The sequence below is a fragment of the Lutra lutra genome, chromosome 5 (genome assembly GCF_902655055.1).
Source record: "Lutra lutra chromosome 5, mLutLut1.2, whole genome shotgun sequence".
Classification (NCBI taxonomy): Eukaryota; Metazoa; Chordata; class Mammalia; order Carnivora; family Mustelidae; genus Lutra; species Lutra lutra.
Window position 1 is genome coordinate 42,430,711 of NC_062282.1, and position 23,109 is coordinate 42,453,819.

The 23,109-nt window shown below is 42.1% G+C and overlaps 1 protein-coding gene across 4 annotated transcripts; it reads left to right on the forward strand.

Annotated features, from left to right (window-relative positions):
• The first annotated feature begins 3,695 nt into the window (after positions 1-3,695).
• Positions 3,696-21,083, forward strand: SLC26A2 (solute carrier family 26 member 2). 4 transcript variants are annotated; one of them, XM_047730613.1, is made up of 4 exons: positions 3,696-3,951; positions 15,943-16,124; positions 17,182-17,914; positions 19,388-21,083. In XM_047730613.1, exons 3-4 carry the CDS (start codon positions 17,207-17,209, stop codon positions 20,903-20,905), a joined length of 2,226 nt encoding a protein of 741 aa, XP_047586569.1. In that variant the 5' UTR covers positions 3,696-3,951; positions 15,943-16,124; positions 17,182-17,206; the 3' UTR covers positions 20,906-21,083. The 4 variants fall into 4 exon arrangements, with proteins under 4 accessions (XP_047586569.1, XP_047586567.1, XP_047586568.1 ...); XM_047730611.1 differs by having other exon boundaries at positions 15,943-16,120; positions 17,177-17,914; XM_047730612.1 differs by having other exon boundaries at positions 15,943-16,120.
• Positions 21,084-23,109: the final 2,026 nt, after the last annotated feature.

The window sequence follows — 23,109 nt, forward strand, 5'->3', positions numbered from 1 at the left end:
GGAACAAAAGTCTGGCTGAAAAGTCAAAGATTTGACTAATCTCCAAAGAAAAGGGGGGAATGTAAGGAGCTATTTAGCCAGAGTGACTCCATTTTGGTTAAGAGCCATTTTGTTGTTTGTGCAGTAAAACTTAAACTGACCCTGCCCCCCTTCCCCTAGAGAAACTTACTTAGAAGCAAGTCTGGGAAACCAGTAAAATATGGTCAGCCAGTTCCTAATAACAAAGCCCAGAATACAAGGACGAGTCGGGCCAGGTGGAGACATCCAATCAGTAAGAAACACACATACTTTTCCCCTAACCACCAAAGAATGTAAACCCCGCCATTTGGGCGCCAACCTTGAGCACCAATTCTGACCAGAGTAATAGGTTGGGTCAAACAGCTACTATAGGGTAAATTGTAATTCAATTGGCCACCTGCGTGTGACCTAACATGACTACAATCTCATTGGCCACCTATGTGTGGCCAGACTTTTGCTCTATAAAAGGTAGTCTGTAAGATGGCGAGGGGTCGCCCTCTTTGGAGGCGGCCCTGACAGGTCAGTCAGTCAATTCTTGAGCCTGTAAGCTGGGGGTGGTCGCTCTCTTCAGAGACAGCCCTGGCCGGTCAGTCTGACTTCTAATGCTTCGCATAGAATAGAGCTTTGCATAACTTTCACCTTGTCTCAGTCTCGTTCCCCTGGCCAATCAGTCTGACTTCTAATATTTATCATAAAATAAAGCTTTAAATAACTTTCATTTTGTCTCAGCCTCGTTTCGTTTAATAACAGACTAACAAGCAGGAGATAGCCAAAAAGCAGCTCTTTATGCACTGATATACAACAGTCTTCAACATAGAATATTAATTTTTAAAAAGTGTAAAATAGTGTATATTTTATGTTTCTTCTGTGTAAGGAGACATTGTCTTGTATCTGCATAGATCACTGGTTTGTCAACCCTCTGTGTACATTAGAATCTCCTGGATGTCTTTTAAAAATATCAGTGCCTGAGCTCACGGTACTCGAATTTGATCTTAATATCTGGGAATGGAACTCAAACATTGTTATCTTTTAAAAGTTCTCCAGGAGATTCTGGTGTGTAGCCAGGACTGAGAACTGTTGGTATAGAATAACCGGAAGATAACATAGGAAACTGGTGCTGTGTTTGCCTCCAGGAGGAACAATGGGGTAAGAATGGATAGTGTGGGAGAAAGACTTACTTTTCATCCTAAACTCTTTTGATCTTTTAAATTTACTTGTACATGTTATCTGCTTTCAAGAACAATCAAACTTGAAAAAAAAAAATAACACCCATAGCAGTGAATGTATCAGAATAGCAAATTAGAAATAGCCTATTTGATCATGGGAGTCAGTCTGGGGCCCACTATTGCCTCAGAGCAAGTGACCGGTCCCACCTGGGAAGTGTGTCTGGTCAGGAAGTGCTGTGGAGGTAATTCCTCAAGGGGCCTCTCACCTGAAATGACTTACTTGTTGGCCCATAACACCCTCACTTCAGTTACTTTTCAGAAAGCAGTTTGGGACAGAGTAATGACTAGAATACGTGACCTCCAGCTGCCAGCACCTCTGCGAACTCCAAGACCAATGGGAGGGAAAATGCCGGGGCTTATGGGCTGGGCTGCTGACCTGCTGTCATTGAAGAAAAGCAGATGAGCAGGGTTTGGCTTATGTGTTTCACCTCTTAGGTTCCTACAGCAGGAACCTAGAGCATGAAGGTGAGGCAGGAATGGCAAACCAAAATCCGCTTCCAGGGTCCCCTGGGGATGTGTGCTTGTGGGGCAGTCAGAGAGGTCTGCTGCATTAACTAGCAGTTGGAGATGCTCACCTGGGAGGGAGAGAGGCAACAATGACTGGCCTAAAGCTTCTTCTGTAGCACCTCCCTCTTGCAATGGGTCATATCCACATGTTCTTGGGTTTTGGCATCTGGCAGCTCTCAGTTTGACCTCTGCTTGATCTCAGTTTGATCTGAGATCAAAATCCACTTCTGGCCAGTTGCATGACCTCTTAAGTAACTTAATATTCTGACCCTCATCTGTAATGTGGATTAGAAAGTGTAGAATAAGAGAAAAAAAATCATAGCCATTATTAAATTATTAAATAGACACCAGTTTTTACTGGTATCTATTAGAGGCAAGGATGCAAGGTGGATTCTTACATTTGACCAGCACAGTGGGTGTGGTGGGTAAGAGTGGGCTTTGCCATCAGATGTAACTGCGTTAAAATCACATTACTGTCACTTACTAACTGGGACCTTGGGCAAGTCACCTTTCATCTCTGAGTCTCATTTCCTCACCTATAAAGGGAGCGTCATAATATAGCAACTCCTTGAAAGCTGCTATTAGGGTTAAATTAAATAATGAATGTGAAGACTTTTGTGCATCCAGAGGTATACACCCAGAAATCAGCATCTGTTGCCACTGTGTGTTTTGCAATCTACAGGTAGTTGGCAAAGTACTTGACACTCATTACCTCACTTGACCCTCTCCAGGAGTGGGAAGGAGGGGCGCATTAGGTGTGGGGGATAGTGGAGCATCAGCTACCTTTGGAGAAATGAGAACACTAATAGCTACTGACTTATCTCCAGTCACAAGGGACAGCATCAGGAGTAGAACCCAGGTGTTCTGATTCCCAGTATGGCTTGTGACTTCTGGAAGCTCTGGATCTGATGGTTGACAGAAACTTGAGGATCATCTCTAGACAAGAAATTGAGTTATTTAAAATTACTTTGAAGAGGTTCGCTGCAAAGGGAGGGAAAGGAAGTTGACCCTTTTGCTTCTTTCACAGGTGCTCTTGACCTTCCACTCCCCTCTAGTGTCCCCTTCATTCCTCACAACCCCCACCCCCCAACAGGCTACAAACAAGAGGAAGACAGAATGAATAAACATGTATTCAGTATCAGAGAGTGTCCAGTTAGGGGGCAGATAATTAAAGCAGAATGACACGGTGGGATGTGACTGGCAGGGTAAGTAGGCCTCCCTGGGAGTGAGGGGGGCTTTTAGGCTATGACCTGAGACAAGAAAGGAATCAGGCATTTGGAACCTGTGTTCGGGTCCCAAAAGAGAATAAGCTTGGCGAGCAAAGGTTGGAGAACAGAGACAGATGTCCAGTGAGGAGAAAGGCGCCAGGGCCCAGAGCATTCAGGGAGGAATTTGATTTTATCTATACATGTCAAGAAAACCTACTGATTATCTTAAATGAGGTTGGAATTACATTTCATATTTATTCTTACATTTTTATTCACATCTTAAAAGGCAACTCTGGCTGTTGGGACCTTCAGTGGAGAGAATAGGTTACACTGAGGGCAAAACTCCTTAACGTCCCAGCTGACCTTTCCCCATTCTGGGCCTTCATTCACCAGCTACAAAGCGGAGGTGGGAAGGAATGGGGGTCCCAAGAAATCAGCGATAAAGACCTTGCCCCTCCCCCGCAAACGTAGAACACTTAACAGCTTAGACAGAACGCTTCTGTACTTCTCCTGACACTTTTTCCTCCCTACGCTTTCAGAGTTAGGGTGGAAAACCGGTAATAAGACCTCGCAGGCGCAAGCGGAGGAGGACTCGCCCTAAGAAACTGGGACTCGTGGCGGTGCTGCCCGGAGCAGCCAATCGCGGGGAGGAGAGCGGCCAGGGGGCGGTACGCCCGCGGGCCGCGCCGCGTCATTGGCTGGCGGCCGCGTCGCTCGCCGGCGGGGCCACGTGACTGCCACCTCCGGAGCGGTTGCAAGGGTTGGGTCTTCCGCACCTCTCGGTGGGTAGCTCCTGGCCACTCCACGCGGTCCCGCCCGGGCCCCGCCTTTTTCGGAGGCCGGACGATGGGCGGGGAAGGGGCCGCGCGGGTTAAAGGGAGGCCGGTCGGGTACCGGGCTCTCCCTGCCCGCGCCTGGGTGTCCGCTGAGTCTCGCCACGGCGGAGGACGTGCCGCGAGCCCTCGGTGAGCCTGGAGCACCCAGACTGAGAGGTGAGAGGAGGGGAGGGGGCGCGAGAAGGGAGGAGGGAGAGGTGCCGGCCTGCGCGCGGTCAGAGGGCCCCTCTTGAGGGCATCCCGGCCTGTGTCCGAGGCGTGGTGGGAAGAAGCGGGGGCATCGTGGCCAGGCCGTGGTAGGTGGGCGTGCGTCGGGGTTGCATCCTCGGTCAGCAGGGGCGATCAACCGCGGCGATCCCGACCCTGCTTCTCAATAACCCACCCCCTACCCCACACACATCCCGCACCTTCTACGGTGCTGTTCTTCTGCCGGAGTCCTCATCTAGCCATGTGGAACCCAGATAACTGGGAGAAAAAGATCGAGGAGATTGGAGCCGCCACGACTACCCAGCCTCCCACCCTTGGACGGATGGGGAAACTGAGGCTTGGACACGCAAGAGGACTTCATTATCTTGGTTTTTGGTTTTTTTTTTTAGATTTTATTTATTTATTTGACAGAGAGAGATCACAAGTAGATGGAGAGGCAGGCAGAGAGAGAGAGAGGGAAGCAGGATCTCCGCTGAGCAGAGAACCCGATGCGGGACTGGATCCCAGGACCCCGAGATCATGACCTGAGCCGAAGGCAGCGGCTTAACCCACTGAGCCACCCAGGCGCCCCATTATCTTGGTTTTTAAAACCACACACATCTGGTTAAGTACAAATCAGAAACTGTACTTCTTCGTAGACTAAGTTGGGATTCTTTCACTGGATGGATGGGGCCACTGAAGGGACACAGAGAGGGCCAGATACTTGCCTGACATTATACAGCAAGTCCTTCGCAGAGCTAGGACTTGTACCCAGCTTTCCCAAACTCAGAGAATATCAGGCTAGGCCCTTTCTTTGCACAGATTGGGGACCACGTGAGTTAGAAGCATATAGAACTTAAACTTTCCGGCACCCATTCTAGTTCCTTTTTTCCATTTCCTTATTTATGGTCCTCTTTATATAAAATCTGGAACTAATGTGATATCCAATATTGGATTAAGCAGAAATTCTTGTTTTTGAATGTCGAGTGAGTAAGAAATGGAGAGCCAAGCCTGTTGGAAGAAATAAGCCCATTTGTTTTCCTTTCAAGAATCTCCAAGGACAGACTAGTAGCTGTCGTGTTTTTGAACAAATGCTATGTGCCCAGGCACTGTGTTAAGTACTTGGGTTAGCTTTATACAACTTGCAAGTTAGCCCATTTTATAGGTGAGAAATTGATGCTGGCTAAAATGAAGTTTTTCACCAGTGCCATGCAGTTGTTGAATAGTGTAGCTGGGATCTAAATAGAGATCTGTCTGACTCCAGTACTTACCCAGTGATTCTCCTAGTGTGGCCCTCACCTCCCTGGCTCCGAGTCACCCAGGGTGCAGTCTTGGATCTCATTCCTAAATTTGCCTGAGAATCTGAATTTTAAAAGATCTCTGTATTTGAATATCATTGTGCTATAATATGCTGCCTCCCCGGGGGGGAAGATCTAGAGTTTACATATTCCGGGCTTTGGACAGGTCTAGATTAGATCTATGAGGGGTGAGCATTTTGAGCACTGACGTTACCTTTATTGAGCATAAACCGCCAAGCAGATGGTTACCAAACTAATTTCTTGACATGGCTTAGTTATGGTGAATGGAGGTGGAGAGAGAGGGGTCACTGCTTTTTCTTTACTCCATAGCTATTAAGCTATCATTCATCCATTCACTCAAGAAATATTTGTTAAGCACTGGTTAGGTGCTGTACATGGGTCCAGGCATAGGAGATACAGCTGTGAACAAAATAGAGCAAGTTCCTGCCCTCATGAGAAAGACAGTTCACCATGAATGAATGAATGAATGTATACAGTGCAAAATGGTGAGAAGGGCCATGGAGAAAAATAAAGCCAAGTAAGGGGGATAGGACTGCAGGGCAGGGATGGGCCCGGGAAGGAGACAAGGCAATGGCAGTGGTGCTATTTTAGAAGTTGTGTGTGGGAAGGAACTCATTAGGACAGTAGTTGGGCAGAAACCTACAAGAAGCAAGAAGCAAAGCCATGAACATAGCCCCAAGCAGCATTCCAGTTAGAGGTCCAGCAGAAGTGGATGGAGGTAGGAACCTGCTTGGCTTGTTTGACTCTTGGCTGGGGTATGAATTACTCTAACCAAAGTGTAGTTACAGAGGTAAATTTTACATTGTTCCTCCTGATAGAAAAGGAAAATGAAAATGTTACCACTGCGTGGGTGTCATATGAAAGATAAAAGTAATTTTATTATTAATCCTTTACCAACCCTGCTTCAATAATGTGTATATTGCTTCAAGCAGTTTACCTTCACTTAGTAAAATTAGTAAGGTTCAGAAATGAGTTGAGCACTTAACCACGAACTGTTGACTTGATCTAGCTCTTAAAACTTTATAGCAAGGAAACAGACTTGGCGGTAAAGTGGTATTTTAGAAAGAGAGGGAACCCTGGGAATTGGAAAATGAGGGTTGAGAATCTGGTCCTACTAGTTGAGCAAGTGACTAGAGGAAAGGATTCATAATCCCTTCTCAGATTTATTGAGGAGGCAAATGGGAGATGTATATGAAATCTGTTTGAAAGCAGTGAATTACTGTTAAGGAACTATTTAATAGTTTGATCCTTGTTTTACATTAAGTTATTTTCCTCTTGGGTATTTTACTTTTCTGTCTTACATTGGGCTTTAGACCAGAAATAATATGTCATAGCGCTTGTGCTACTCGCCTAAGCTTTATGGTAGTTCTACTTTTTGCATCACAGACCTAAGTGAACATTGCTAATCACTGGTGATGGCTTGGAAATAAGACTTTTTTGTCTTCATTACATTTACTTGAAACTCCACCTTTATTTCAATAAATATAGGTATACCACCGTACACCAATGGGAGGCACTGTGTCGGGTCTTGGGTTACGTAGGAATGAGGATGACTTGGTGTTTGCCTTTAAATATGCACTCTAGTTTGAAAGACATGTGACTTTAAGTGCTAAGTAGTTATATGGAATATGTCAGGGTAGCATAGCCAAAGAAATTTTAACCCCTTTGTCCTCTGGCATTTGAGGTGGGCTTTAAAGGAGTAGGAAAAGGACCAAGATAGTTGGAGATAGAAAGAAAAGGCATTCCAGATGAATGAACAACTTGAGCGAAGACCTAGAGGAACATAGGATGCTTAATGTTTTCATGGACTGGTGACTAGAACCGTAGTGCTTGGAAGGAAGCAAAAGAAAGGCAGGTTCAGCTCATTTATGGAGAGAAACCTATACTAAACTTTTTAATTATATGCTGTGGGAGATGGGGAGCCATTGCAGATTTTTGAAGAGTGTATCCAAATGGTTTGCTCTCATGTTGTTAATGAATGCTGCTTTTGAAGAAGAAGCAGCATACGTGGTGGTTAAAAAATGTTGGTTCCGGGATGTCTGGGTAGCTCAGTTGGTTGGGAGTCTGCCTTTGGCTGAGGACATGATCCTGGAGTCCTGGGATCAGAGTCCCAAGTCTGGCTCCTTGCTCAGCAGGGAGCCTGCTTCTCCTTCTGCCTGCCGTCTCCCCTGTTTGTGCTTTCTCTTTCTCTCTGAAAAATCAATAAAATCTTAAAAAATAAAAACAGTGTTGTTCCCATTAAGTCTGTAATTTTCAAGTAGTTGAATGGAAAAAACCCCGAACAGGTATGTTTGCAGAGTGCAAAAGTGCAGATGTAGCAAAACATTAACAATGGGTGAATTGTTAAGTTGTGTAATAGGAAATGTGAATATACCAGTGTTCTATGTATCATTCTTTAACTTTTCTGAAGATTTGAAAAGTTTCAAAATAAGCAGTCCAGAGACAGAATAGGTGTGAATCAGACAGGCTTTGATTCCAGGCACTGTACCTCTGCTTACAAGCAGTGTGGGTCCTGGGATATTATTTCCAGACTACATAGACCACGCCAGTTACAGTCTAGTTTAGTTGAGATTTTTCCACATAAGTGAAGAGAGTCTTTTGGTAGAGGACTTGTTCACATCAATATTAGGTTAATGTTAAGACTTCTCAAGTTTTCCACAAACTTTAGATCTAGGTTATTTTATATGATTGCTACTTCTTTCCCCTTCTCTTTCTGCTTTTGGATTATTTGGTATTTTCTGTGATTCCGTTTTTTTTTTTTTTTAAAGGTTTTATTTATTTTTTTATTATTTATTTGTCAGAGAGAGAGAGGGAGAGAGAGCGAGCACAGGCAGACAGAATGGCAGGCAGAGGCAGAGGGAGAAGCAGGCTCCCCGCCGAGCAAGGAGCCTGATGCGGGACTCGATCCCAGGACGCTGGGATCATGACCTGAGCCGAAGGCAGCTGCTTAACCAACTGAGCCACCCAGGCGTCCCTGTGATTCCGTTTTTATCTCCTTTGTTGGTTTATTGGCCATTACTCTTTGTGATTAATGGAATTGCATTGGGGTTTATAGTAGAAATCCTTAATTTATCACAGCCTACCTTCAGTAATAGTAAACCATTTCGTGTATAGGATAAGAACTTTTTAGTACTATGCTTCCTCTCCTACTTTTGTTTATGTTAAAATATATATATTAAACATAAAATTGGGGGCGCCTGGGTGGCTCAGCTGGTTAAATGACTGCCTTCGCTTCGGTTCAGGTCACGATCCCAGGACCCTGGGTTTGAACCCTACATCAGGTTCCCTGCTCCCTGCTTGTGCTTTCCTGCTCTCTGTCAAATAAATAAATAAAATCTTAAAAAAAAAAAATTGGCCATTTTAACCATTTTAAACTTACAGTTCAGTGCATCAAGTACGATTCACAATGTTGTGTAACTATTGTTAGTCGTTACTTTTAAAACTTAAAAGAGACTGTAACCATTGAGAAAGAAATCATTCCCTGCAGTCCCTGGTAATCTCTAATCTATTTTCTGTCCCTGTAAATTTGCCTATTGTAGATACCTCATGTACGCAGAATCATACAGTGTTTGTCCTCTAGTGCCTGGCTTCTTTCACTTAGCAACACAGGTTCAGAGTTCATCCATGATGTAGATGAAGAATATCAGAACTACATTCCTTTTTAGTGGCTAAACACTATTCCATTGTATGGCTTGTGCCACAATGTTTATCCATTTATCTGTGGGTGGATACTTCGGTTGTTTCCACCTTTGGGCTGCTGTGAATAATGCTATTATGAACGGTGGCATACGAATATTTCAGTTCCTGTTTTTAATTGTTTTGGGGGGTGCTTATATCCCTAGGAGTGGAATTGTTGGGTCATGTAGTAATTCTCTTTACCTGTTTGAGAAACTACCAGGCTGTTTCCCACAGGGGTTGTACCATTTTATATTCCCACCAGCAGTGTATCAATTACCTTTCAGAGAAACAGAACTCAGATTTTAGAAGGCAAAGGTAATTTTTTTTGGACTTTTTTTGGTTAAAATAACTTTTTAAAAATAGAAATCAGTCTGTCCATAACAAAATATTTATTAAATGCCTTCCGTGTGCCAAATTTTATGCGAGGTATTATGAGAGTTTGCAAAAGGTATAAAACATCTCCTTGAACAATTTGTAATCTAGTTGAGAAGGTAAAGCATATATTCAGCTCATTCATTGAACATCTAAACAATGGAAATTCAGAGAAAAATGAGATACCATTTATGTGTTAATGACCAACATACTCCTCCTCTCATTTATTTTTCCAGTTTCCGCTTCCCTCTTGGACTTGACACCCCATTTCTTTCTTTCTTTCTTTCTTTCTTTCTTTCTTTTCTTTTCTTTTCTTTTCTTTTCTTTTCTTTTCTTTTCTTTTCTTTTCTTTCTTTCTTAAGATTTTATTTATTTGACAGACCGAGATCACAAGTAGGCAGACAGGCAGGCAGAGATAGAGAGGAAGGGAAGCAGGCTCCCCGCTGAGCAGAGAGCCCAATGCGGAGCTCGATCCCAGGACCCTGGGATCATGACCTGAGCCAAAGGCAGAGGCTTTAACCCACTAAGCCACCCAGGCATCCGACACCCCATTTCTAAGTGCTCACTGGACATCCTCATTTGGATATCTAAGGGGAATGTCAAACCTGTGAAACCCAAAGTCAAACTTTTTGTTGTCTCCTTTCTTTCCACTTCCTCTTCCATGTTCCTAGACATCATTCTTCCTTTTGTATGTGGTCCACCTCACGATTTGTGTTAGACTTGTCCTTCTCCTTTATTGTCTCTTGTCTGGTTTGAAATGTCACTGAAATGACACTGAAATGTCAAACCTCTTGCACCCCTGCCCCGCCTTGGAGTTCATGCCTTTGTCAGCCGTAGTGCATGGGATGAAGTCCAGGCTTTTTTGGATCAAATGAGAAACTAATCTTTCAGTCTAGTCTTAATCTCCTGCAGCTTCACCCCAGGAATCTGGCATTCTGGGTGACGTTTTCCTGGGTCATAGATTATCCTGGGACCTTTCACTGGCCTCAGTCTCCTTTCCTTTCTTATTTGCAACTTCTTCACATTGGCCTGCGCTCTATGCTGCACTCTCCGAATATGCCAGACCTCTGTTGATGGCACTTAGATTGTGATAGCTCATTGTTTATCATTGTCTTAACCCTCTGATTGTGCGGAGAAACTGGGGTTCTTATTCATTTTAGCAAGAACTTAATGATCCTTATGTGCTAAGCATTGTTTTTGTTACTGGGGATACTGTATGTGTGAGAAAGACTGTAATAGTTTCTTTAGTTTATAAATACATAGTATAATAATGCTATGAAGAAATAAAGCCAGGTAAGGGTTTAGAGAAGGATGGGGTGGAGTATTATTTTATTTGGGATGATCAAGGAAGGTCTCTCTAAGGAGATAATACTCAGTTGAGATCTGAAGGATGAGAAAAACCCTGCAAAAATCTGGGGGTGATTATTCCAGGCAAAGAGAGCTTGAGCAAGTGCAAAGACCCTGGAAAGAGAATCAACTTGGCATGTTCCAGAAACAGCAAGAAGGGCAGTAGGAAATGAAGGTAGAGAGGTGGGCAGGGCTCAGATTTCATAGGCTATTAGAGTGGCCCAGATAAGATGGTGGAGGGGAGTGAAAAGTGGTTAGATTCCAGGTACTTCGGGCAGTAGGGAGAAGATGGATAGCCGTCTGAGATGGAGCAGATAGGACTTGTTGAGGATCATATATAGGATTAGTGGGGTAGGGAAAAGAAAGATTGACCCCTTGGTTTGGGGCCTAGGTTCTGATGCATTGTGTCTGTCACAGTGATTAGCTTATAGTAGGTGCTTAGTAAATATTTATGATGTAATGAAGACCAGTATCCAATCTCTAGGAGCTCCCATAGAAAAGTCAACCAATCCAGCATTGGAAGGCTTGTTGACACTAATGAACATTTGTAGAATAAGCAAAGGTTGCAAACCCACGGAACAAAGATGGGTCTGAATTTTCATCTGATGGGAAACAGTCTTTTCTTTTGCTTCAGGAGGCCTGCCCTCTCACAGCATTAGCTTCTCAGTCTAGGGCCTGGAACAGTTTGCCTAGGCTCCAGCCATCCTGGCTGCAGGTACCCTTGAATAGGTTGGAGATAGGTATGGAGCTATGATCTTCCCTGGATTTGTCTGGCAACAGTGGGTTGGAGGACCAGATGCACTGTGTAAATGGAGACTCTACTTTAGTTGTACCTTTTATGGTTTAGTTTTTTTCTAAAACAACCTTAAGTTCTTTCCTTATTCATAAAAGACAAAAAAGCTAAAATATTAATTGCTTAGTAGGAAAAGAAATATTAGCATAACAGAAGATGTAATAAGATAACATATAATTATTTATTAAATGAGTGATATTTTAAACCCTTCTCAGAAACCTTCAGGGACTCTGTACTGCCTGCACATCAAAGTCTGCCTTTTTTAAGCTGGCATACAGAATCCTCCAGAATCTTTCCCAGGTACCTTTGCAGCTTCCTCTTAAACCAATTTTCCATGTGCATCTGGTGCTGAAAACATTCTAATTTCTGATTCTTTTCTCCCAATCTCAGAACGATCTCTGAGTTTTCTTCTGCCTCATACATTTTCCAAGTCCTCTCTTACTCTTTCAACTGTGACCCAGACTTTAGAGGCCAGGTGAGACATGAGACAGGTTCTTCCCTTGAAGCCTTTCTAAACTCTTCCAGCTCCTGGAGATTTCTCCCCTGTGCAGATGCTGTGATCATGGTGGTTGGCGGCTTCAGTTTTATGTAGCAACGAGTGTGTGGCATGTACAGACAGGTCGAGCAAAGCATGACTGTGGAGCCATTTTGTTTCAGAGGCTGACTTTACTGCTCTCCTCTGAACATAATTGCCGTCTGAAAGGGCATTTCAGTTTCACGAATTGCACAACTGTTATATAAGCACTCTTGTTAAAATCCTATGCCATAATTACCAAAAGTAGACATTGTTTTGCTTATATCCAAATCTTCAAAAGGAAGTTTGCTGACCACTGTTGGGCATATACAGAAGAGGTGTAACCTCTCTTCTAGTCCATTGCTCTAACCTCTTGGTTATTCACATGGATATTGTGCCAGAGCTGCTGGTACTCATTTGGATCAGACCACCTTCTAGGTGGTCACAGCTGCGTGTGTGCTGTTGAAGAAGGAAGTACAGGGCGCCTGGGTGGCTCAGTGGGTTAGGCCGCTGCCTTCAGCTCAGGTCATGATCTCAGGGTCCTGGGATCGAGTCCCGCGTCGGGCTCTCTGCTCAGCAGGGAGCCTGCTTCCCTCTCTCTCTCTCTGCCTGCCTCTCTGTCTACTTGTGATCTCTCTCTGTCAAATAAATAAATAAATAATAAATAAATAAATAAATATCTAAAAAAAAAGAAGGAAGTACAGAAATGTCTTTCCTTTTTGTGTTGCCTGAGCTACTGTTGTTTAATGTATGCATATGTAAATGTATTTTTCAAATGGTTTTTTTAAAAAGATTTTTATTTATTTGACAGAGAGGGAAGGATCACAAGTAGAGCAGCAGGCAGAGAGAGAGGGGGAAGCAGGCTCCCCGTTGAACAGAGAGCCCAATGTGGGGCTCGATCCCAGGACCCTGAGATCATGACCTGAACTGAAGGCAGAGGCTTAACCCACTGAGCCACCCCGGTGCCCCTCACATGTTTTTTTCCCCACTTCGGACTCCTGCAAAGTAATGTGGAAAGCTCGAATGTTTTCCTCTTGAACCTTTCCCCTCTCACTCTCAAAGATCAGTGTTATTAGAGGGAGAAACTAGCCTAGACATTACAGTAGAATCATGTTTTGTTAAACTTAATGGAATGTATAGTTTGTATTTCAACCTCCTTAAAATGGATGTCTGGCTATAAGCTCTATTCCAAGGACAAACACTGTCATTTCTTAATGTTCATGGAGCAATTGATGAATACTATAATTGAAAGCAGTAATTGTCTTGGGGAAGTGAGAGGATTTTTGTGCAAAAAGGGGTATTTGAAAAATATGTTCCTGAGTAGATATTGCCACTTGAAAATAAATATTGCTTTGCATCCTACTTTTTTTCTGTATTTGAGTTATTTGCTTAGCCAGTGTTGTAGTTCCTATTTTAGAAAGCATATACCTGGACATTTTGGAAGATACAAAGACTACTTAGAATGGAGCTTGTTCTCAAGGAGCTTAGTTTGTATGAAGGTCATACCTACAATTTAGTTTAAGACAATTTTTAATGTAGTTTTATGTTGCTTTGGGTTTTAAAATAGTGTGAAAGGGAAAAAATATGTAGTGTTGAGAATTTTAGGAGGTGAGTAGGACAGATGATGGAGACTATAGACGGCTTTTAGATTCAGACTGATGGCTGTTATCGGTTCCACTTCTAGGAATTCAGACTGATGGCTGTTATCGGTTCCACATCTAGAACTGTTTGTGAACGAATACCTAAATTTTTGAGAGCTAGAGATGAAAAGGACCGTGGCCAAGATTATAGTGAATGGAGAGTAGGGTACAAGTTTGTAGTTACCAGTGCTAGGGAGCAGGTAGGTGAAAGTGGGATGTGTAGGGTAGCTGAATTCTAACATGTTTGTAAGTATCTGAGGTTAGAGAAAGCTAATTAGATAGGTGGTAGGAATAGCACCATGCTCAAAAAGAGCTATGCTTAGAGTCCTAAAATCTGGATTTTGTTACCTGGCTCAGTCATTTACAAGCTAAATAAATTACTGCATTAGGCAAGTCCTTTCACTTTTATAATCTATCTATATTTAAAGTGGGTCTCTTGGGTGGCCTGGATGGCTCATCTGGTGAAGTGACTGACTCATGATTTTGGCTCAAGTCGCGATGTCAGGGTCATGATATCTAGCCCTGTGTCAGGCTCTATGCCTTTCGTGGAACCTGCTTAAGATTCTTTCTCTCCCTCTGGCTCTCCCTCGCCCTTCCCCTCATGCTCTCTCAAAAATAAGTAAGTAAGCAAATAAATAAATAAATAAATATTGGGCTTCTTATAGATAGCATATAGTTGGGTTTTATTTATTAAATTTAATCTAAAACTCACTACCTTTTAACTGACATATTTAGACTATTCACAGTTGTAATTATTTTTGTTTGTTTTAAATTCTACCGTCTTGCAAGCTGTTCCCATTGTGTTCCACCTACTTTTGGTTCTTTTTTTCCTCATTCCTTGCTTTCTTTCGGATTGAAAAAATTTTATGATCCTGTTTTCTCTCTGCAATTGTCGTATTATTTGTATTTTTAAAAAATTAGTAGTTACTCTTGGGTAACTATTATATACATCTATTATCAGAGCCTGCCTTCAAATAATAATTTATCACTTCATATCTAGTTTAAGACCTTACAATTCCCAATTCCTCCACCCATTTTTTGTGCTATTTTTATATAGTTTATACAATTTTACATTTATTATTTTATTTTGCATATGCAAAATGCATTCCTGTTGTTACTTAGAGGTTTATCTTTTAGAGCAATTAAAGATATTACAAATTTAAAAATGGATTTTATTTTATTTTCATGTGTTCCGTTCCTGGACTTTATTTCTTTGTTGTGTATTGTGTAGACCTATTTCTGTTTGATATATGTAAATACAGTAGCACTGGTCTACTGGAAGTTCTCTTAGTATTTGTCTGAGAAAGTTTTTATTTCTCCATCTCTTAAAAGATATTCTCTCTGGTTATAGAATTGTTGACAGCTGTTTTTTCTGTGATAAAGGCATTACCCCCTTATCTTCTGATGTTTCAAATGAGAAATCAGTTATAATTTTTGTCTTTGTTCCTGTGCATTTCAATTTGGCTGTCTCAGATGTTATCTTTGTCTTCAGGATTTTATCTTTGCTTTTAGCAGCTTGAGTATGATATATGTAGGTGTGGGATTTTGTTTTATTTTTGTTTCTAAATTTGTTGTTTTTTTTTTATAAGATTTTTTTTTTTTTTAATTTATTTGAGAGAGAGACAGTGAGAGAGAGCATGAGCGAGGAGAAGGTCAGAGAGAGAAGCAGGCTCGCCGTGGAGCTGGGAGCCCGATGCGGGACTCGATCCCTGGACTCCAGGATCATGACCTGAGCCGAAGGCAGTTGTCCAACCAACTGAGCCACCCAGGCGTCCCTCTAAATTTGTTGTTTTTGGTATTCTCTGAGATTATTGGATCTATAGTTTGGTGTCTGTCTTTAATTTTGGAAAATTCTTGGCTACTGTGTCTTCAAATATTTTTTTCTGCCCATTCTTTGTCTTCTCCTTTTGGGATTCTAATTATAAATAAGTTAGATTGTTTAATATGTCCCATAGCTCTTGGATATTCTCTTACATTATTGTTATTGTTTGTTTTTTTTTTTTTAATTCTGTTTTTCTTTTTCAGTTTGGGTAATTTCTTTTGACTGGTCCTCGATTTCATGGATTCTTTCTTTGACTCTGTCAAATATGTTGATGACCCTGTCAGAGGCATTCATTCTTCATGTATTAACTGTGTTTTTCACTTTTAGTATTTCAATTCAATTCTTTCTTACAGTTTCCATCACTCTGTTGCATTTTCTAGTATTAACTTTTATCTTTTTCCTTCCCAGATAGTAGCCATGTCAGGGAAGATTAGGATTTTGTTGGTTTTTTCTTATGCCTCTTTTGCATATCTTAGGTTTGGAAAAGCCTTTTGACCCAGGAATCACCAAGAGCTGTTCCAAAATAGAAGGACATAAGAAATGTACTCAAACTAGCTTGGCCTGAGTAGGAAGTAAGAAGAGAGTTATAGACGGGTTGCATTGAGGAATGAAGAGCTGCTGTGTGTATCCATAAATCTGATTGACTTGCTCAGGGTAAGTGGTCATCTAAATCTGTTTCTTTCTTCTTTATAACTTAATAAGATCATAAAGTAACTATTATTTCACTCTCGTTAATTGGGATGACCAGCTATAGCCCCTTCATCCAAACAAAATTAATGTGTGTTATTTTTACAGTAAAGGGTGTATTTTTCTGTCAATTCCAAAACAGGAAATTTTCTGAGTCTTCCATCTAATATATTTTAATCTCTGGCCACAGTCATAAAGTTGTGTATTCATTTGCCCTTTGATTCATTCAAATACGTTGTAAGTCTCCTGTCTCAGAGTTGTTGTACATTTGTTGGTAATTACAGTGGTGAACGAGATATCCTTTCCTCCAGGAACTGGAGAGACTCTTACTTAACTAACACAAAAGTGTGATTAGTACTATTATGAAGCTGCAAAATGCTATGGGATACAGAGAGTATAGTGATTCACTTGGGCTAGGGGATTGGTCATGCTTTGTAGAAGAGGTAGCATTTTAACTGGGTATAAAAATGCTTAGAACCTTGATGGTCAGAGAGGTTGATCACCATTCTAAGCTAAGCAAACAGCTAACACAAAGGCATTCACTTGTGAAGTATCTGGTAAGCAGTTTATGGTCTATTACAAGAAAAGGACCATCTTAGTTTCAAGGACTTGCAGGCAGCAGTGAAGGTTTGCGACTAGATCCTGTTTTGTGGTATACCAGGGAATGAAAAACTTGGAAAGATGACAGTGATAGTGGGAGGGGACAGGCCATCCTGACACCTTTTCTGAGGGGAAAACTGCGAGGGGAGCCAGGCAGAGATGGAGAAGAATTCTTGATAGTTTATACTTTGGGAAGTCCCATACCTAATGACTTATTTGCTTTGACTTGGCTGGTTTTGGTCTGGTTTTGTTTTTGTTTTTGTTTTCCCTGATCAAGACATACGAGGCTCAAGTAAAGAAAGTGAATCTGATACTTGCCCCCAAACTGAACTTCCTCTTCACTCTCACAAAAGACAAATAGAACTGTTAAAATGTGTGAGCATTGAGAATTACTTAATCCATTAATTCTGGTGTTTTCTTCAGGGTAGAAGGCTGAAACGTCTGTCTCCAGAAATGTCTTTGGAAAGTAAAGAGCAAAATGATCTGTCACCCAAGAATTCAGCTGAAGAAAACCACCAAAACCGTTCTCTGTCTGATATGCATCTGCAGCTCGAAAGGGACTCAGATACTGCCTTGAAGCAATTTGAAGCAAGTGATCAAAGCACACCTTACCGTAGTATCCACATGGAGCCTCAAGAGAAGTCAACTACTGACTTCAAGCAATTCGTCATTAAAAAACTGCACAAGAGTTGCCAGTGCAGTCCAGCCAGAGCCAAAAATATGATTTTGGGTTTCCTTCCTGTTTTGCAGTGGCTCCCAAAATATGATCTGAAGAAAAACATTTTAGGGGATGTGATGTCTGGCTTGATCGTGGGCATCCTGTTAGTGCCCCAGTCCATTGCTTACTCCCTGTTGGCTGGCCAAGAACCTATCTATGGGCTGTATACCTCTTTTTTTGCCAGCATCATTTATTTCTTATTGGGTACCTCCCGTCACATCTCTGTGGGCATTTTTGGAATATTGTGCCTTATGATAGGTGAGGTAGTTGACCGAGAACTACTCAAAGCCGGCTATGACACTGCCGAGGGCGCGCCTTCTCATTTCGGGATGGTTTCCAATGGGAGCGAGCTATTAAACCAGACATCGGACTGGATGTGTGACAGAAGCTGCTACGCGATCGCGATCGGCAGCACAGTGACCTTCCTGGCTGGAGTTTACCAGGTAAGAAACCGTGGCCCGAGTCATTCTTTCTAGCAAAAGCAGTCCCTGTACTTGAAATCTCAGATCTCTCAGGGGTCTCAGAGAGTGTAATAATTAAAGCTGTCATTCGTTGAATGCTCAGGACATGTGAGGGATAGAGCCAAAATTCAAGCCCGGGTTTGACTCCACAGGTAAGATAAGGCTGCTTCTCTTCTCTCAACCTTAGGCTGCCTCTTAACCAAGGAATTTCAGTCAGCCAGACTGTCATTATCTGGTTGTAAAAACGTTGACCAGCTAGGGACCTCAGATCACTCGGGACAACTCCGTCATTTTACACGTTGAGAGACGTTGGGTTTGCTTGTGATGATGTGTGGTTGCTTATCAGCAGAGTCAGCATGAACAAGCCAGGAGGAGGGTAACAGGCTGCAGGTTGGCAAAGGGAGGAGAGCAGGTGGTTTCAAATTGTAGATGCCCCACCTTTAGATTTGTTGCTCTGGTGAGTGACTCTCACCAAAGATGGCAATTTTCTTGGACTTCTGGGGAACAATTGAGAACCACCATTTTGTATTATTAGCCAGAAGAAAGGATTAGAAAATTAGATTCTCTTCGGGTCTCCCATAGAATCAGCTAAGCGACCATTATCATCCTGCCCCTGTCTTTTGCCTCCAGGAGTCAATGCCAGCATTAGACCTCTTCTCTGTTATAGGCATTTGGTTCCAGTGTGGGCTGGGGAGGGAGAGTAGCTCCTTTCGTGTGGTGTCCGGTGAAGAGGAGAGGCAGAAGCGGGTGACAGGCAGAAGAGTGGGGGGTTCTGCGGGGTCTGTGTTTGCTTTTTTATTAGTATGTCTCACCAGTGAGAATAGGCTCAGTAGAATTCTGAGGAATCACTGGGAAGAAGAAAAAATAAAGAAATGAAAAAGTTTTGTCTTTGAGGACGCAGATTTGGTATGGGAGGCAGTTTGATACCAGCACATACACACTGAATGAGAAGAGTTTCTCGGCATGAGGTTGACGAGAGTGTGTGCTATAATAATTTTCAATATGATTCTTTGATGTGAATCCAGTTTTTTGTTTTATCAGTTAAAACTTCACTTTTATAGTACTGATTCATAATTTAATAAAAACACGTGGTTTTTTAATTAGGAGAATTTTTCCAGGTTGAGTTTTTATAATTTCTTGTGGATCCTTAAGAATTTTTTCTTTTCCAAAGAGGTCTGAACTTTATTCATGCTTAAGACACATTGTAGAAGAAAGTAGGAATCTTCAGTTCTTGTCTCATGCGAGCTGAGTAACAGTGTGACTTTGGGCTAGTTTCTTAGCCCTCTGAGTGTCAGTAGAACGAGAGGACTGATGTACAGTTAATTTTTTTCCTACCTCTGACATTTTGTGATGCTGCAGGTACATCTCCATGCAAAGCAATGCCAGAGTATTTATTTAGAGGGTTTAGAAGCTCTTTTCCACTTACATTTAACACTTATATATCCTTCCTTCCAGGTAGCGATGGGCTTCTTCCAAGTGGGCTTTGTTTCTGTCTACCTCTCAGACGCCTTGCTGAGTGGATTTGTTACTGGTGCCTCCTTCACTATTCTTACGTCTCAGGCCAAGTATCTCCTTGGGCTCAGCCTTCCTCGGAGTAGTGGTGCGGGCTCGCTCATCGCCACTTGGATACAAATCTTCAGAAACATCCATAAGACCAATCTCTGTGATCTCATCACCAGCCTTTTGTGCCTTTTGGTTCTCTTGCCAACCAAAGAACTCAATGAGCACTTCAAGTCCAAGCTTAAGGCACCAGTTCCAACTGAACTCATTGTCGTTGTGGCAGCCACGTTAGCCTCTCATTTTGGAAAACTAAATGAGAAATACAATACCAGTATTGCTGGGTCTATTCCCACAGGGTTCATGCCACCAAAAGCACCCGACTGGAACCTAATTCCTAGTTTGGCTGTAGATGCAATAGCTATTTCGATCATTGGTTTTGCTATCACTGTATCACTTTCTGAGATGTTTGCCAAAAAACATGGCTACACAGTCAAAGCCAATCAGGAGATGTACGCCATTGGCTTTTGCAATATCATCCCTTCCTTCTTCCACTGCTTTACTACTAGCGCAGCTCTTGCAAAGACCTTGGTTAAAGAATCAACAGGCTGCCAAACTCAGCTTTCTGGTGTGGTGACAGCCTTGGTTCTTCTGTTGGTCCTCCTGGTAATAGCTCCTTTATTCTATTCCCTTCAGAAAAGTGTCCTTGGTGTAATCACCATTGTAAATCTCCGGGGAGCCCTACTTAAATTTAAGGATCTGCCCAAGATGTGGAAGGTTAGCAGAATGGATACAGTTATCTGGTTTGTTACCATGCTGTCCTCTGCACTGATAAGTACTGAAATAGGCCTGCTTACTGGGGTTTGTTTTTCTATGTTTTGTGTCATTCTCCGCACTCAGAAGCCAAAGACTTCATTGCTCGGTTTGGTGGAAGAGTCTGAAATCTTTGAATCTGTGTCTGCTTACAAGAATCTTCAGACTAAGCCGGGCATCAAGATATTCCGTTTTATAGCCCCTCTCTACTACATAAACAAAGAATGTTTTAAATCTGCTTTATACAAAAAGACTCTCAACCCAGTCTTAGTAAAGGCCGCTCGGAAGAAGGCCGCAAAGAGAAAGATCATGAAGGAGACAGTGATTCTCAGTGGAATTCAGGATGAAGTTTCCGTGCAACTTTCCCATGATCCCTTGGATCTTCATACCATAGTGATTGACTGTAGCGCAATACAGTTTTTAGATACAGCAGGGATCCATACACTGAAAGAAGTTCGTAGAGATTATGAAGCCATTGGCATCAAGGTTCTGCTGGCTCAATGCAATCCCTCTGTGAGGGATTCCCTGGCCTGCGGAGAGTATTTCAAAGAGGAAGAAGAAAATCTCCTCTTTTATAGTGTGTATGAAGCAGTGGCCTTTGCAGAATATCAGAATCAGAAAGGAGTATGTATTTCCAATGGTCTGAGCCTTTCCAGCGATTGACTGAGAAAGTAGATGGAAAGAAATATGATGTCTAGCCAATAGGTTAAGATTTGAAGGATGTAACATTTTGTAGTTCCACAGTGGAAACTGTTGCACTTGAAATTTTAACCTGGGGCGCCTGGGTGGTTCGGTCAGTTAAGCGTCTGCCTTCGGCTCAGGTCATGATCCCAGGGTCCTGGCATTGAGCCCCACATTGGGCTCCCTGCTCAGTGGGGAGCCTGCTTCTCTCTCTCCCTCTGTGTGTTTACCCTTGCATGCGTGCGCGTGCTCTCTCTCTCTCAAATAAATAAATAAATATTTTTTAAAAAAGAAAGTTTCACCTGTTTGTTAGACATTATTCCTTTGATGCTGATGGCCTCTGTAGATAGACATATGTGGCGAAGTTTATAGTTGGACAGAATCACAAAGAAGTAAATAATGTGGTTTCAGGCTTCCTTGCAGATATGAGGTATTCTTGGAATTACATAAATATTGAACTGTAAACTAGCCCTCAAACTCAATTACCATGCTATTGTAGAAGATAAGCATATGGACTCTTCCTTCAGAATCAGGGGGTAAAGCCGACATTGATGTGGGAAGCGCTGGCACCCACTTGATGTGACTCTTTGGAGAGGGAGTAGAAGGGGGGCAAGGAAACAGAGTTGTGCCTGCCTGCCCTGATACCAGCAGGTCAGGAGACTTCTGGGGCAAAGGGTTTATTCTTACTTGTACTTCTCTCTTCCCAGTCTTGGCTCCCTAGACATCAGTGGCATCTCTGGCTTGGTGTAGGAGAGCACCATTCCTTAAGGCAGGGAACCATAGGCACAGTCTTATTAGAGGTTTGGGGCTGGGCAGGCTTGTGAAATCCTACCAGCCGGCCTCATGTTACTTAGAGCATTCTTCATGATATATTGGATGTTTTTAGTCTTGCCTGTTTATTTAGGGTAAGTACGCAAGTGAAGAGCTCTTCTTCTTAATCAGCCAGAATACTAGGAATCCTCCCTGTCTTTTCTGTGATCTCAGTCTTTCCCCGTTTCTGAGTATTTCTCCACCATTAAGCTCTTTGGTAGCTTTCATTCACTTAGTGTTTCTCATGGAACCTGTCTCACAGTGCTGTGGATTACCAGCGACAAGCTTGCCAGGTTAAGAGGCAGAACGCTGACTCCACAATTCTAGACAGCCATTTTAAATGAGCCTGAGGCCACTGTTAAGGATGGATTGGAAAAAGGAATTATTGATGGTTTCCTTTAAGATTTGTTTACTTAGCAGTGAATTTTTTTTCCCTTCCCATGGCATTTTAGCAAGGGTCCCTGGGGATTGACAGGCTTCTTCAAGTAGAAGGTAACTATTCATCTTCACTCTTGCAGGAATATTTTATTGTAACCAATGGAAAGGAGTGCATGGAAGTGATAAGATGCTTCCAAAAGAACATCAATAATTAATTGGTAGATGTTTTACCGAAAACAAAGCTAAATGCTTACTGCCATGCACCTTATTGATGTACAATAAATACGGATGACAGTGGCAGCTTTTAACTCTCTGCGTTACCTAAAACTAGTATGCAGGAGGATTTAGAAACATCACATTCATACATCCCATCTTCTTTGTATATTATTTATGACAGCTGGCCACAGGTTATGGCCACAGGAATAGTTCCTTTTTAAAAGCAAGAATGTCCGACATTAAAATCTTACCATTCTGTATGTGGACCTTGATAGGCAAAAAAACCAAAAAAACAGGTTTTCCAAAGTTAGGACTAGGAGACTAATTTATGTGAGCTTGAAACATTTAGCCACACTAACACAAGCAAAATAATAATTATAGAAATGCAAATCATTTTTTAACCTCCTACTACATTCTAAACAACTTAAATATTTATGAGAAGCAAACCCTATGTGTAGGGCATCTGTTGGAGTGGGACACCTTTAAACATATTTAGCTTCCTTGTTGGCTCCAAAAATCCCCAAGTGTTGCTATTCTATTGGTAGAACTCTGCCCATCTGTTTACATGGAAAATGCCTTTCTATTATTAAAACAAAGCTATTTCTCAAAAAAAAAGCAGATTTCTGTCTTGGAAGTGATTGACTTCGTGGTTAAATATAATAAGTACTAAATTTTGACATCCTTTTAGAACTTAAGTCTAGAATTTCAGAACTATTAAGTGCTATTTGTTATTTCTGGTTTTTTCCCTACCTTTTGTTGGGTTTTAGCCACTACTTGCCCTT